Source organism: Pyrgilauda ruficollis, unplaced genomic scaffold, assembly GCF_017590135.1.
Source record: "Pyrgilauda ruficollis isolate IOZ18807 unplaced genomic scaffold, ASM1759013v1 scaffold1, whole genome shotgun sequence".
Classification (NCBI taxonomy): domain Eukaryota; kingdom Metazoa; phylum Chordata; class Aves; order Passeriformes; family Passeridae; genus Pyrgilauda; species Pyrgilauda ruficollis.
Window position 1 is genome coordinate 21027278 of NW_024508100.1, and position 15900 is coordinate 21043177.

Here is a 15900-nt window from a genome sequence, read left to right on the forward strand (position 1 = left end):
ATAAAGTGCACCCTGAATACCAACAGCTGAATCCATTCTCTTTGTGTATTTTCAAACTGAGATATTTGGGTTTCAAATATCCATCATACTAAGTAACATCCATATCTTAAAAACACTGTTAATTTAATTCACAAGCACAATAATGATATTTGATTTTCTCAAGCACTTAATCAACCTTCAACAATTCAGCTAAGCAACATGGAAAACCTGGTGAAGTTCACTTCACTGGTCTACAGTTACTGTAACACCACATCTAGCCCCAAACACAGCTCCAAAACTGTCTTAACAGAGTATCTCTTGTGGTGACTTAAGAAATCACCATGACTCTTTAAATATGCAAACTAAACATTTTGTAATCTCTTTCTCTCTTGGTGCTTTCTTTTCCTCAAAAGAAGATGAAAAGTTATGAAAAAGCAAAATAATTTCAAGTACAACAAAGTACTACTATTCTGGGCCGAAGCACTTAAGTTTATTCTGGATACTACTCAGATGTTAATGTAAAAGCCCCAGTTCATACTGTTGACATTTAATTATTAGCAATAAAGAACTTTCTATATTTTTGGTGAAAAAATAAGCCAGAGCTCTTACACCAAGTGCACAATTTATACATAACGCCCTAAATCTCTACTATCTGTGGTCTTATTTTTTTTTCTCTAGTACAGCACTACATGTTGCATTCAGGCAACTAATAAAGAAGAAAATGTCTTTTCTTAATTATTATCTGCCATTAAAACAGCACAGAAAATGAAGTTAAAGGTTAACTTAATTTGGTGAAGTTTTCAACTTCTGCCATCCCATCTGCCAAGCCCTGTCTAGTGTTAAAATAATGTTTTAATACTACTTAGACACAATTCTGAACTTGTATTCAATACAGGAAATGGTGTCTGAATAGTGTGTGGTTACATCTATGCAATAGACCATAATAAGCCTGTACTTTTCCTAGAAGGTGCAAATACTGGCTGAAGTAAAGCAATACACAGGAAGCAGGAAGAAAGTGAGATAAAACTAAAGAATTAGGGGAGAAACCCTGTAAAGAGGTCTAGATAAATCAAGAGGAGAACAATCTGTGTTTAGATATTTAGATATTCTTAGTAGCTTGTGGACTCATGACCAGCAAGGATTTCCATTACTAATTCAATAGTTTGCATAGACTGTAACAAAACCACTGCAAGAAACTATAAAACATTTGACTTTTTCCTTCTAAGTCCTTTTATAGTCATACTTTTAAGCTTCAGCAAATTTTGGTCTGAAGCATTTTATTGACCTGAAACAATTAACAGTTGTTAACAGAATCGTCACTATTTCTCAATGCTTAATTTTGTTTTACCTTCCCTCTCTCTTTTTGACAGAGAAGCAGAGGAAATACAAGAACTGCAATATACCAGATATAATGCAAAAGTCAAAGCAAGCAATTATAGAGAGCAAGGCAATTGTATATATGAGATAGTGTGTCATACAGTTTGTTACTTTGAAAGCCTTTCATCAAGTTCTCAAAATCCAGAAATGTATTAGAAACAATGATTATGCCATTTTCTTAACACACTGTTCCGTAATTAAGTTTTCTCCTGCATGGTACCCGGGTGCTCATTCTGACATTGGCTTATGCTGTCCTATCACTGCCCTTTCAGACAGTCATTGAAACCCCTCCAAAAAAACCTCAACTCTTCCCTCCAAAACCAGCCAACAATTTGCAACAACTTAACCCTGCAAAGTTTTTGGCCCAGGTTTCTCTATCTAAGCTCCATCATGTCATAATTTCTTCTGAATTGGATTAGCTAGTAGGGCTGCCAATTCCTTAGAATTGCACCAACACAACCTTATTTTTAAAATGCTCTCAAATGGAAATACACAGAAGAAACCCCAAGGTCTCACCTCCGCATCTTCCAATTCAACATCTAAAAAGTCAAAGTCCTTAAAAACTCCAAATTGTTGTTCACTGGTGTTGTCTTCTACAGTCACTTCCTCCTCTTGAATCACTTCTTCTGTTGCTGAAATTAGACTAGTTTGTTGCTCTCCAAGTTCTAAGTCTTCATTAGAAGAAAACACAACCTGCAGATATAGGTAAAAACAGAAGTAAGAACTCCCAATTTCTGTAACTCCAAAAATCAGCTATCCTGCTTCCTGCCATTTAATGGAATTAGTGGCAGGCAGCGTGAGTACCCCTGTACTGATAACACTTTGCTTTAAGAGTAGCTGGATTTTAAACTACATCTTTATATTAGTGGTATCATTCTCTACTTAATGTAATTAAGAGTTACAAAGATATAAATAGGGAAAAATATACCACCCAAACTTCATTTTCATAACCACAATATCTGTCAAATTTAAGAACAAAAGAATCCATCATAATAACCATGCATATGACACAGATGGTATCGTTTTCACCTACAAACTTCTGTGGAAGGACTGTACACCTTAAAAGGGATCTAATACTGAGATACTGTGGCATTTACAACCATCACAATTGTCAATATTCTGTTTATTTCCATACCCTGTTTTTAAATCTCTCCAGTTCCAGCTTTCAGGCATCTATTTTTATTTATTTTAGCTTCTTGCACTAGATTCAAGATCCTTCTCCCACCAATATTTTCCTCAGTTAAGAACGTTTAAGACACAATAAAAAAATGTGTTCTAGATGAGAATCAAGGTAGGCTATCCACTTTATTTTAAAAGCTGTCAATGCCATCACCACCATCAAGCATAGTATGCCAGTGGGGTTCTTTATACAGAAGTAAAACCATCAACCTATTTTTACTCAGCAGTTAGGACTATTGTTCTTAAAAATAACCACGTTTCAAGATATATGACCCACTGGCTATTTTCAGTGTATTCTATGTTATTTTTAAATAAAAATATTTTAATAATTTAATATTTTTAATATTTTTTTCAACACCCTCACAGTCCTCAGCTACTGCTACCCCTTCACTCAAAAGCATCTGTAATGGACTAGGTAGAGATTTAGTCAGAACAGGGGAGACCTAGTTCAATTATCTTTTCTAGCCAAGACAATCATGTCATTGGAGGCCTTGAGGACTAATAGTAATCCATTACTTCTGATTCTTCTTTTTAATATTTCAATTGCATTTGTGAACTGCTGAACCAAAACTAGCTTGTCCAAATCCACTGTTCATAACTTCACCAACAACTAAGAATGCAATAGCATTCTGCTAGTTGAGTTCAAAAACCAAAACAAACCACCATCACCACTTACTGAAGGATTCTTGGGAAGACCAGAATCTGGACCACACAGAGAAAGCACATTCATTAACTTCTCCCTAGTCCTTCTCTGAAAAATATATCAAAGAAATTCACATAGCATAGCAGCTGCTGGAGGTGCAGGTTAAAACAGAAAACATTTGCACTTTCAACTAGTCATATTGCCTGTTGACATCCTCTAAAACAATCTTTAAATTGTTTACTTTTCACCAGTATCAGCTTTTAGTTTATGCCATATTAATTTACTGTTTCGCTACGACATAATATAAACTTCAAATAACACTTCAATGCATTTTTTAAAATACATTCACAAACACTGTCTCTAATATATGTATAGAGTGTTTGAGGCACAATGTACCTGAGATGGCTGTGGTCTCTTCCAGCTGACAGGAACCAGCGCATTTGAATTGGAGCCTGATGAAGTTGAAGAAGTGCTCCGGGTCACAGCAATAACTTTTGGCTTCCCATTTCTACCAGCTGCACTGTGTTGATCACCATATTTATTCCCAATAATTGGTGTCTAGCAAAGACAACAAACACTTTCTTAAAATTCAAATCTATATTAGTAAAGACTACATATTTGACTTTAGAATTTAGCATTACATGAATTGTAGGAGGGTTGGTCTGCTTGTAAGCATTCTGTAAAACCCATGCCTAACCCACCGAGCCTTGGTTCACTGGGAAATACAAAGCTGAATACCTGTACCCTCTGCAGCAAGGGCCATTTTCCCCACTTGTGTGGTGTTGAATTATGCACATTTTAAGCTGACAATCCAACTACATTTTAAAACACACTTTAAAACCAAATGTGTTCTAAGTTTAAACCATGTTTTAAAAGCTTCTCTGTAGAATCATTCCCTGACATGAACAAATTGTTGCTGCAGACCAGCAACTTCACAAACACACACACACTTCTGAAAAAACAATGATCAAATTCAACTATTTTGACAGCAAATGCTATCTGTGGGAATTTATCTTGTCTCTCAATTAGCTGTATGCCCTGAAACTTCAGTAGTGAATGTACTTGCCAATTTAAGTAATGTTCCTGAGACATCTATATCTCTTATCATTATCTAGGATTAGCTTCAACCAGGGGCTTGCTCTTCTGATAATTTATAAAGTTTCTACAATTTTCATATCACTACATACACATTACACTACAGCCACTTGGCCATGCTCCCCTTTTCAGATGTAGAATGGGTATCATTGGTGGCAGGGGTGATATTTTTAACCACAGGAGGTTTTTCTCCAATTGTATCCCTCTTACATTGAATTTCCTACAAATTGTATCTGATCCCAGCCTCCGAATGTCCTCCCCCTTCCAAATTCATGCCAACACTGCAGTAGAGGGTTTTAATCCTCTCAGCCCTTGAATGCACATCCTTTCATTTGTTGAAAGCCTGGTATCTTCAGCTGCAAGTAGCAGCCAGCTGCATTGTCTGCTCTCTGACACAGATGAGATACCCTTGAGAATTACCTTACTGACTTCTACTAATTAACTCTCCAGACAGTCAAAAGGGGGAAAAGGCAAACAAACATCATAAAAGAATTTTAAATTTATCCCCCAGTATGACTCTCATTTACAAGTACGTAAAACTTCAGTCTCTGCCATTCTTAAAAACTGTACTTATTCAGAAACATGTAAATGTAGAAGGCTAACAAAAAATAGCACCTGAGTTTGTAACAGCAAGTCGTAAGTGCATTGTCATCTAAATATAATAATTACCTCTGATATATCAAAATGAAAATCTAAGGTCTTCCCAGGTAGCTCTTTGGAGACATTATTAAAAATTTTCGTGAAAGAGATTTCCGGAGAACCTATGTCACCTCCATAAGACTTTGGAATATCATTAGGCACAACAAGGCTTGCTGACCGAGACACCACCAGTTTCAGAATATTAAGGGCTTCCTTCCAATATGGACTCTGAAGAGAACATACACAAATCACACAACAATCCCTTCAACCAGGACAGCAATTTTTATGTACGGTAGCATTTTGTAGGAATCCCCAACCCAAAACCTCTGATCTATTACCCATGGCTGAAGGGGCTAGCACAGGTGGGAAACTTCAGACCCTCAAGTGCCAGGAAAGCAGTGGCCATCCCATGGAGTGTGGTCAGGTCCAGCCACAACCAGACCACAGTCCATGTGCCTCCATCCCTGTAGTTACACCATGTTTTTTACCATTGTCTGAAGCACTGGCCCCTTGTGACCCAGGAGACAGAAACTGAGAGTATTTAACTATCACTTAACTAGAGTAACTGATAGTACTCAAACTAACAATTCCATCTCTTGACATCTTTAATTATTTTACAGTTATGGGGAGGATAAATGGAAATTGAAACAAGTAAAATTATTCCTTGCTTGAAATACATGAGGAAATACAAAAGATTTTAACAAAGAAGTGAAAACATTTACAAAGTTTTTAGTATCAAACCAATAGAGTGCTTCAAAATGCTATGGAAAAAATGTGAAAATATAAGAGGCAGAGCCAGAGTTAAGTGGGCTTTCCTTAAAAAGATGATTAAGACAATGTACATAATTCAGTAGTTTTAATTACACACACTGTGAAAAGAATCAGAAGATACATAAAATATAAGCAGCTTTGTGCAAAGATTAAGATTTACACTCCCAGAAATGCAAGGATTCTGCCTGAAACTTAAATTTTCCAATTTTTGAAATCAGCATGATGTCTGTTTTTTAAAATTTTTTTATTAGGAGGCCATGTTTATAAAAATATTATTTTATTGCATTAAAAAAAGTAAACACCCCTTTCAGTTCTCTAAGTAGTATATGCTTTATTCTTCTTTGCAGATAATGAGAGTCTTCAATAATCTCCTCAATATCTGTGCATCATAAGCATAAAAAAGGAGTCTCAAACTGGAACTATCCTGTAGCAACTGAGATATATTTACAGCCTTTGTCATTGCAGAGGACTGAAAAGACCCAAAGCCTAGTAGAAAATTTAAACAGGACATGATAAATTTATGATCTTTACTTTTCTCATTTATAGCAACACATTTTATTTTACCAAAAATATGTTAAGACTTCTCTGGAATGTTTTTTCGCTGGAATCATCTTTTGATAGCTTACATCTAATTAAGATTACATTCCATGGTAGTGTGGGCTTGCATAGAAAGCTCAGAGAGGGGTTAGAGGCAAAGCAAGAAGCCACCAGGCCATAAAAACTATAGCTAATGCTAATCATTTCATTTTGCCTAATGCACTCTGACAGGAGCACAATATCTAAAGTACATATCCATCAATAACAAAACATCCAGGGAACATGACTTTCCTGGTTAATTATGATTAAACCATTTGACTGAAATACATTTGGCAATAATGGAATTCAGAGAAAAAGAAGAGAATGTTGTGCACTGAAATGGTTTTATGCTACAGGCATTTTTATAAAATCTTTCAGTAAGCCACTATACTTTCTTCTGTGTAACAGATTTTCATAAAATTTGTGTTTCAAGTACAAAGGCTTAAATTACCTAGGGCAAAACACTGTGGTTCATCTTTTGGGACTTTCTTTAATAAAAAATGTACTCAATTTTGTTAAGGTGCACCTTAAAGTTCCTCATGGATATATTACTGAGAGTGATTTAAATATTCATTTAACCGTAAAATTTTCTTTTTAAAGCTTATACACATAAAGAAAACATTTGTCCAGCTTAGCAGTAAACACTTCCTTGTGTTTTAGTAGTTGAAGGATAATCTTCTCTAACTACGTATGACAAGTTGCTTACATCCGTACACAGATACACACTCACCCAGACAACGTGTTCCACCAGATCCAAACCACACTGGACAAATGCAAAAGCATCTAGTGAATTAAGTACTTAGGGAAAAACAAAGTCTATGGAATCTGACTACAAGCATCTTATTTATATCTGAAATAAGTTGCCCCCAAAATTAATGTGTAATTTTGATGCCATTTTGATAATGAGCAGACAGGCTTTTACAGTTCTTCAGAGTACCTACCTGAACATATTTACCAATAACTTTTATGATTTCCAAATTAAACTGCTTCACTGGAGCTGTGGACAGGTCAATATGACTCAGAAGACTGTAAATGATCTGCAGCAAGGACTGTTGCATACTGGATAAGCCTTTCTCTAACAGCTAAAAAAAGATTTTTAAAATACAAAATTTAATTAGGGCCTTTAATGGTAGCAAAAAGTGAAAGCAAACATTAAAATACAGCTAACTTCTACACACATTTATTTTTTCCCTTCAAGAAACTTAAATGTAGCACTTACTGTTTTTCAAACTTTTGCTTTAGCACTAAAATCAGTAATGCAACAGCACAATGGTTTTTGTCCTAATTCAAATTTTCCCCTGATTTCTGACATATTTTTAGCACAGATCGAAACCACCTCATAGTAAAACACTTTTCACTAAATAAGTGTTCATGCTAATTCAAAATCTTAAAACTATGAAAAACAATTACGGCAACACCTTAAAGAAGGTTGGTAAATGCAGTTTTACAAACAAAAAATGTACATATAAAGTCATTTGTAAGAACCAACAAATTTTTTTAAATGCCTCCATCAGTTTGAAGTGATACACTTCAAGGAAAAGCTCTACAAGCTTTTCATACAAAGTACTTAACAGCTTTCCTGTATGAATGGCCAGCAGAATAATGTACTGATTTCTCTAATTTAAATTATCCTTTTCTGCATTAAGCACTACTTACAAATGAACTTTGCAATTAATTTTTAAAGTTGTGATAAAGACGTGTACCTGGCTAAAGAAGGTCTCTTAAAATTTGCATTAAGCTTATTTTGCTAAAGAGAAGTGAATATTGATGCAGTACAGAATATAAAACACCTACTGCCAAACACCATTCTCACAAAAGGAGACCTGTCATTAAAGGCATTATAATTTCAAGGTATTTACAAATTACGGCACTCCAAAATAGCAGTAGTCATCCCTTTTCTACATCCTAGAACACTGTAGTAATATTTTCCTGTTAGAGAAGGTATGCTGAATTCCCCTTGATATTCACAATCATGAGAAAATAGGAATTGGCAGTGAATTGTCAACGTGAGATACTTCTAGTAAAAATTTACCTCTGCAAGATAAGTTATGAGGTTAAATGTGGCATCTGAGAAAGAGTCATGCAAGTATCTACACACTACATTAATCCAGTTAGAACAGTCTCTGGAGTAACTGTGTGTACTGTATAAACTCATCATATGAGCCAGATTGGCAAGAGTTGGTGACTTCTCCTCTGCACAAACCTGAAAAGCAAAACCATATTTAATTATATTAGATTTTTTTTTTTTTAAATCCAAGCATTCATGAGTTATTATGCACTTCTGCCAGATTTCACTCCAAGATTTCATTTCCAAAATTTCACTTCAGTTATTTTCTAGTAAGTGAAATCTAACCAACCAGACAAGCATGACCTACAGTTTCTGCTCAATTTTGGTACTGTGGCATCCACGTTCCAAGTTTATCTCCTCATCATACATTTGGTATGATCAACCAATATCCCTCACTCGAGTAATACAAGTATTTAAGGGCAGCAGTGATTTCTGCACTTGCATCAGGCACATACTCTTTGAGTCAGCCTGTGCACAGCTTCAGTGGTTTAATGGTTCACATGTTACAGCCCGAGCAGCCAGAGGTGTATGCCTGCATCTCCTGTGCCACACAGCTCTTTCCTACTCCCCTTTCCACATTGTTCCTTAAAAGAAAGAGTCTGTCAGGCCAGTACAACACCATCCTGGCTAACAGCTGGTGTGCACTACATACTTGTAACAGCCACCACAGTTCAGAAATATTTCTAGGTGTATTTTACTCTGTGTAAGTAGTAGAAAGAACATACAGCCTTTTCTTCTCTACCAGTAAGAATCACTTTCTTCTCGTAAGAAAATTAGGAAGCATGCATAAATGTGATTAGGTTGACATTCAAAATTACAAGCAGAAAAATCAGACAAGTAAGAAAAAGTAATTGATATAATTGGTAAGAAAATTTGTTATTGAAATCTCAATTTTACAGAATAAGCTAAATGTGTTTTTTCATTGACAAACAACCTCAGGGCTTGATACAAGGTCCAGCTATATAAATTAGACTGGATCATATCTTTAAAATATGACCTCATGATTATGTGTATATTACTATTAGAATCACATAGAACTATTGCATTAGGGACCCCAAAAATACAGAGACAATGCTGGTATATATATCCTCCTGGATACTTCTCCCAGCATCATGTTACATACCTTTGCTATCCTGTCAGCTGTTTCTTTACAAAACTGAGTTGGGTTATCAAAATGTTGTATCAGATGAGGAAGTAGGCACAAGATGTTTAGGGGAAATCCTAAACACATACATAAACAGAGTTATATGAGTCCTTAAGGTTTTTAATTACTTAATTTAATGTGAAGTTAGCTGGTATTTAAAATTCTGACAGCATGACACATACTTTCACAAAGATATATAAATTATATATACACATACATTTATGATGCATGATGAAAATAAAATCATCACTGGACCAATTAATCAAAACTACCATGAAACTGGATAGTTTTAGGCACTATGTCACATTGTTTCTAAAAATGTGTAAATAGGGCTAACTGAGCTTGTTAGCATAAGATAATGAAAAAAAAAAATACACAGCTCCTAAAATTCACTGGCAAACAATAGTCAATGCGTAAAGTTTACATGCAATCTTGCTTGTAAGATAATCACAGTCTGTAATGTATTCCCACTATGTAGCAGTGTAATACAGACAACTGCAGAAAGTGTTTTACAGCAGTGTTTCTTTAAGGCAAACGCACAATTACTACTGATTTTGACTCTACTTAATTCGATGAAAAAATACATTTTTATCACATATTTACTAAAGGTACCTGCTAACTGAGAAGGATCCACCAAAGCATGCCGGGAAATTGTGATGAGTTTACTGAGGAGATGAACTGTCATTTCTTGTGTAGAGGCTGAAGTAAAGCCTTTCAGAAAAAGCTGCTGAAGGCCTGGAAAGTTATTCCATTTCAGTTTATTCTGCACCTCTTCTATCTTTTCCCGACTCTCTGATTTATCCAGAGGCATGTGAATAAGAAGCTTGTTGAGTAGTTTGAGAGCCAGAAGGTATTCATACTCATAATCTGACTCCAGCAACGAAGCTGCAATCCAAAATATGGTGGCCATCAAGTTGACAGGGTCAGTAGTGGGCTGCACATCATACATCCCTCCCTCTCTCAGGGAGGAAAGGCTTCTAGTCCTTGCCAAACTTCCACCGTGATTTATCCTTCCATCCATTATATCCAGTGTGTTGCTCCGTCGCCGGTCGCCTCTCCGCTCGCTGATTAAATTCAGTCTCAAGGAATTACTCCTTGTATTGCTGTAGTATCCCAAACAACTGCCACTACTAATGGGACTTGTGCTTAGATTTATCTGTCCAGTGCTTTTCCTATTAGCTGCATACTTGTTTCCCATTACAGAATCATGGTACGATGTTCTAAAATAAAAATCAGTATTACATATTGTTACATGCAAAATACTTTAATAACAAAAAATTTAGAAGAAGGGAAAAAAGAAAGAAGATGTTACACTAATCACATACACAGGCAGTATACTGTTTCATCACCCTAAGAGTATTATAATACATGTAAATATAGGATTTCTGTATCTACTATTAAAATATCGTTATGGCATAAAGACAAGATTGCAGCATCCTGTTATCTTTTCTACCAAATCTATTTGTTACAATCCCAGAATACCATAAAATTACAGCAAAATTGGAAAAATTAGCCCATAGCATGTAAAAGATTATGTGTAAGTGATGATCTAGCATTCCAACTTATTTAAAGATGTGATAAAAGTAGGGAAATGATTGAATTAATACAATTATTACCATGTATTTGTCTGAGGTATCTGACCTAGGAAACTCAACACTTCCTATAATGATACTGAAAAATTGAATATATTCCTAGAAACCTCAGCATTTTCAAAAACTTTGCAAGGAAATCAAACAAATACAGATGTCTGTACATTTAGGGATGTTTTTTCAGTTTGATAAAAAGTCATCAGGGTAACCACTCAAACTGTAATGAGACACACAAGTGACTCAGACTGTTCAGTTACACTTTTTATATATGGACAACAAACTTGAGGCCTAAGACAGACCAACATTTGCAGAGCCATTACATTCAAGAAGTTTAAGAAGAACTGACAATATTTCAGAACTGAGCCATAAGAAACTTCTGGAACACCATTTTTACAAAATTAAATTGAACCCAAGAGGGTAAATCATAAAGGCAATAAGATATCCTTTTCAGGAAAGCTAGATTCTTACAAGTTTTGCTTGAGGCAGAATGATAAAAACATACCAGGGCAAGCAATTTTGCTATATGGATACAATTATTCTGCAAAGATGACAAGAAATTATTTCATTACATTTGTAATACAGATTTTAAATAATCCAAATGTATAAAAATGCATAATGAAGATTGACTAATCAGAGAACTTACTGGGAAAGGGCAGAAAGCAGATCATAATGTTTCATGGTTTCAGCCAATGTATCAATGGCAGATTCTAAAGTCAAAAGCAGCTCTATGACGAAACCCTGAGGAAAGCCACAGGCCCTTATAAATTATGCAATATGCACAAGGAAGATCATGGAAAAATCTACTGAGTAGTAATATAAAAATATAAAATCAGTAGCAGTAACTAAATTATTTTATGCTTCAATTAGAACACAATCCTCATGAGACAGCTCAACTTCGCAGTATGGCTTCAAGACAAGGAAAAACTTCAATTTATTTATAAGCATTTACTGAATTATTTCTAGTTTGCGTTGTTTTTAAGGATGGATTGAAGGATGAAGTAATTCAGACTCATTTTGCAGTATTAAAATATTAGATACACTCTTAAGATGTACAATGACACTAAGTTGAATGATTGTTAACACTTTATCGGGTAAAGTTCTTACAAAAGAAAACAAAAATAAATAATTAAATAAAATTTTTTAAAAAAATTTCTTATATAGACGATGTCCGTATTCTCTAACAATAAAAGAGGTGGTGTCTACAGGAAAGAGCTGTATCAAACTCTCTCAAAGAGCCTCCTGCTGTAGAAGAGAATATGAACAACTTTTCCTCAGTTAATTAGGTGAAATTCAGGAAGTGTCATGATTAAAACTGTTTTATATTTGAAAGATTTAAAAATAAAAAACAACTGAATAAAATAATGCTTTTCAATTTTGCTAATAATGCACACACATCATTTAGGCACACTTAGCTTTCTAATAAAGTGGAAGCAAAATTTCAAATACCTGAGCTTCTTCTCCTGCATCTCCAACAGTTTCTACTAGTCTGGAGAGAACATCAGAAAGTGTAGATGGAGTGAGAGGCTGCTTCAGAGCCCTGAAAATCTGAAAGGACCTCCCAGCATAATGGCGAGAGGAGCAGGAAAGAGCAGTTTGCAAAGCAACTTCACTGAGACGATGTTCCAATTGATATCCTCCTATTAAAGGCAAATAAATATTCAAGCAACACTGCTTTATAAAAAAAACAAATCCACTTGAATTTACTGAAGAGTAAACTGCCGCAGTCATTCCCAAATTTAAAACACTCTCACATCCTCTACATTTTTCTCAAGAAGTATTAGTCTCACAAATCTTTACAGGAATATAAAACATATATTCCAAATATTTAATGGTAGAGAGACTTGCAGACAATAAAACATTTATTATTAGAATACTAACAGTTCAAAATAAATTAATAAGATGTTTTATCTCATTCCTAAAAGATTATATTTAAATCTGTCATAACAGAAACATGAACTGAAGTGAGCAATACACAAGAAAACTATTATTTAGAAGCAGTAATTTCCTAGAGTGATTTTATAGATAACCTATGCATTTACATGTGTTAAAAAGTATTTATTTAGTTCGCAGCGTCTGTTTGCTAACATACCTGAGCTAGACTGTTTAAATATGGATACCACATGCTTTAAAAACACAGTGAGCTGTTCAGCACTTTTTATATTAGGGTTCTTGGCTGAAACATCTTCATGATTCCAAAGTGGGCCTCTTTTCCTAGAAAATATAAAAATAGAGTAAACAGAATATAAAACGTAGCCTTTGTCCTTAATATTGTTTAAATTACATTTAAACCTTAAGGTTAATTGCAAAAGAATCTCTATGTACCACCTAAAAGAAACCATCTAGAAGAGCAGACATGAATTGGAAAGAATTTTGACAACTGAGCAATATTTTACAATATACAAGAAGTTAAGACAAAGTGAAAAGCAGTGTATCTGTTCCAACTGAAATAAGTGGGTAAGAAGATGGAAGAATTGTTCTCTGGTATAGCTGCAGTATAATAGATAGTTCTCTAAAAAAGAACCAGTACAACTACCACCATTATGTATTTCCTAACTAACTTTTGTCCCAATTCCTTTCCATCGATATGCCACACTATTATAATTTTGGGCTGAGGTAAAGAAAAAGTATCAAAGCATGGAGAAACAGGTAGGATTTCAGATTAACACCATCTTGAAAGCTTAATATAAACTACCATACAAAGTGCATGAATGTGGATGATTTTACCAATGTCCTGTGCAACAAATTCATCATTTTTGAATAGTCAGCTCTCTACAAATAGGTAATCCCTAAACTGTACACAAATCTTGCAGCTCTCTAATCATCTCAATGTATTCCTGCCCTAATTCAGAATAAAACATGGCAAAATAATTTTAAACAGACAGGACTTGAAAGGATGGTCAAAATTCTCTGAAAGTGTTGGAAAGCTAGAACTTTTCGTATGTGTACCACATAAAAACATTAACCGGTGACAGAACAGAGACAGAATTAGAGAACATGATGCTAAATAGTGAGAGATTTGCCATTTTTCCACAAAATATGTGTCTTGACAAAGTAAAAACTGAAATCTTACCTTGAGGTAATAAATTCTATAAGAGTTTTCACTTTTTCATCCTGCTCTACTGAAATGTCAACCTCATTGAGGATTGTGGTGTGCAGTTGAGAAATGGCAGCACTTGTATTTCCTAAACTGATGCTAGAAGAGGTAGAACTTGAACTAAGCCCTGAGTCTGTCATTGGGGAGGGCTGGTAATCAGGTATAAAATCATGAACACCTGCTGAAATTGAAACAAGATGATTATGCACTTTAAAGTTGACAGTTAATATTAAATATATAAAAAGAAAAAATCGCCCTCTAAAAAGATCAATAACTTAGTAAATGTAATGTGAATACTTAAAAGATAATAAATTAATTGATGCAGTAATTTCAATGAAATAAAAAAATCTCATATATCCAAATTCTTCACATGACTTATATGAACTTTAATTGGGAACTGCTAGATCCCTTTTTAAAACTTCTGTATTATCCTTGATTTTCTACTAATAGTATCAGAGCTCACCAGCTGCTGAGGTATCTCAACTTAATTTAAAAAATTATACAGATTATTTCTTACTAATGAGCAGACTTTTTTTGGTAAAACCCAGTCCCACTGTAACTGACAGTACTTGAAATTAGTGAATACTAAGTATTATCTGGTGAATGGACTCTGAGCAGAGCCCCTGTGGCTGCACAAAGTTTCTCTGAAGTTAGCTTAATCTTGCAGCCAGAAGATTTTTCTCTTCCATATAAAGAATCACATGACAATAAAATACAACTGCTCACATTGCCCTTCTATCCATCTATGAAGGGCTGGGGGACTGTAAACTATCAAGAAAAACTGGCAGAGCCTTTTACTGTAGCACTTGTACTTAAATAAGCTTAAGACTCACTAAACCACTACAAATTTCCACTATAGAATCACAGAGTTTGGACTGGGGCTTAGCCAGCTCAAATAAAATTTAAAATTAGCTTGTCCAACCTTGTGCTAGGCATGCATACCTGTAAACACCTTATCCTAATCCCCAGCTGGAAATGTTTGATGCTGACCTTATTCTAGTTTCTGTCAAACATCTTTGTTTTATTGTGTCATGTTTAGACAGTTTTATCCAAGCCCTTAAAGATTAGGAAGGGAATGGTTTGCATATGCCACTGTGTAGATGCACCATTAAAGTTCTGCTGAACAGATTCCTATAAAATAATTCTTCCATTATACACAGTGGAATTTAATTCCTCATTACTGAAAAAAACTAAGTTAATAAATCAGACAACTACTTCTGCTAAGTACTAAAACCATTACTAATGTGAACAAAAGAGAACAATGGCAATATGCTGCCACCTACTGAAATAATATGAAATACTAAATTTAAAAAACCCCAAACCTAATTAAATAGAATCTGCAGTACAGTCTCACCATCAAAATATTCCCTTCATAAAGAGATACATAGAAAAATAGAGTATACTCTATAATTACAATATTGTAAAGTTAAGGGGAATATTTAAAACTAATATCTAAAAAAATATTCTGATAGCCAATTGAGAATGCAATCACAGCTGACAAAACTTGGAAATTTTAAGTTGCTATAAACAAGTAAGAGATGTATCTTCTTATTTTTTATTTTCAAAGGCATAATGAAAACTGCTGTAATAAAGTTCCAAAACATAAAGCTCCCTCTTTGATTTCCACTACTATCCATCATACGCCTCTGCTCCCTACTTTGATGAATGAGCACCAAGTGCCAATAAGAGCTCTATTCATTTTGACTTAATTAAAATTCAAAGAAATTTTAATGCCAAGGCCTCAGA

The 15900-nt window shown here is 34.6% G+C and overlaps 1 protein-coding gene across 11 annotated transcripts in view; it reads right to left on the reverse strand.

Moving 5' to 3' along the window:
* FRYL (FRY like transcription coactivator) overlaps positions 1-15900 on the reverse strand; it is a 158960-nt gene that overhangs the window by 25484 nt on the left and 117576 nt on the right. For 9 of the 11 annotated variants that reach the window (XM_041490308.1, XM_041490395.1, XM_041490477.1 and 6 more), the window contains 12 exons: positions 14131-14335; positions 13150-13271; positions 12507-12697; positions 11704-11798; positions 10084-10691; positions 9451-9548; positions 8292-8462; positions 7201-7341; positions 4943-5140; positions 3575-3736; positions 3212-3286; positions 1873-2049 (listed from right to left, as the gene is read on the reverse strand). In XM_041490308.1, the coding sequence (XP_041346242.1) occupies positions 1873-2049; positions 3212-3286; positions 3575-3736; positions 4943-5140; positions 7201-7341; positions 8292-8462; positions 9451-9548; positions 10084-10691; positions 11704-11798; positions 12507-12697; positions 13150-13271; positions 14131-14335 (2243 nt within the window). The remainder of the gene's footprint in view (positions 1-1872; positions 2050-3211; positions 3287-3574; positions 3737-4942; positions 5141-7200; positions 7342-8291; positions 8463-9450; positions 9549-10083; positions 10692-11703; positions 11799-12506; positions 12698-13149; positions 13272-14130; positions 14336-15900) is intronic. The other 2 variants (XM_041490643.1, XM_041487642.1) reach the window with 1 other exon arrangement.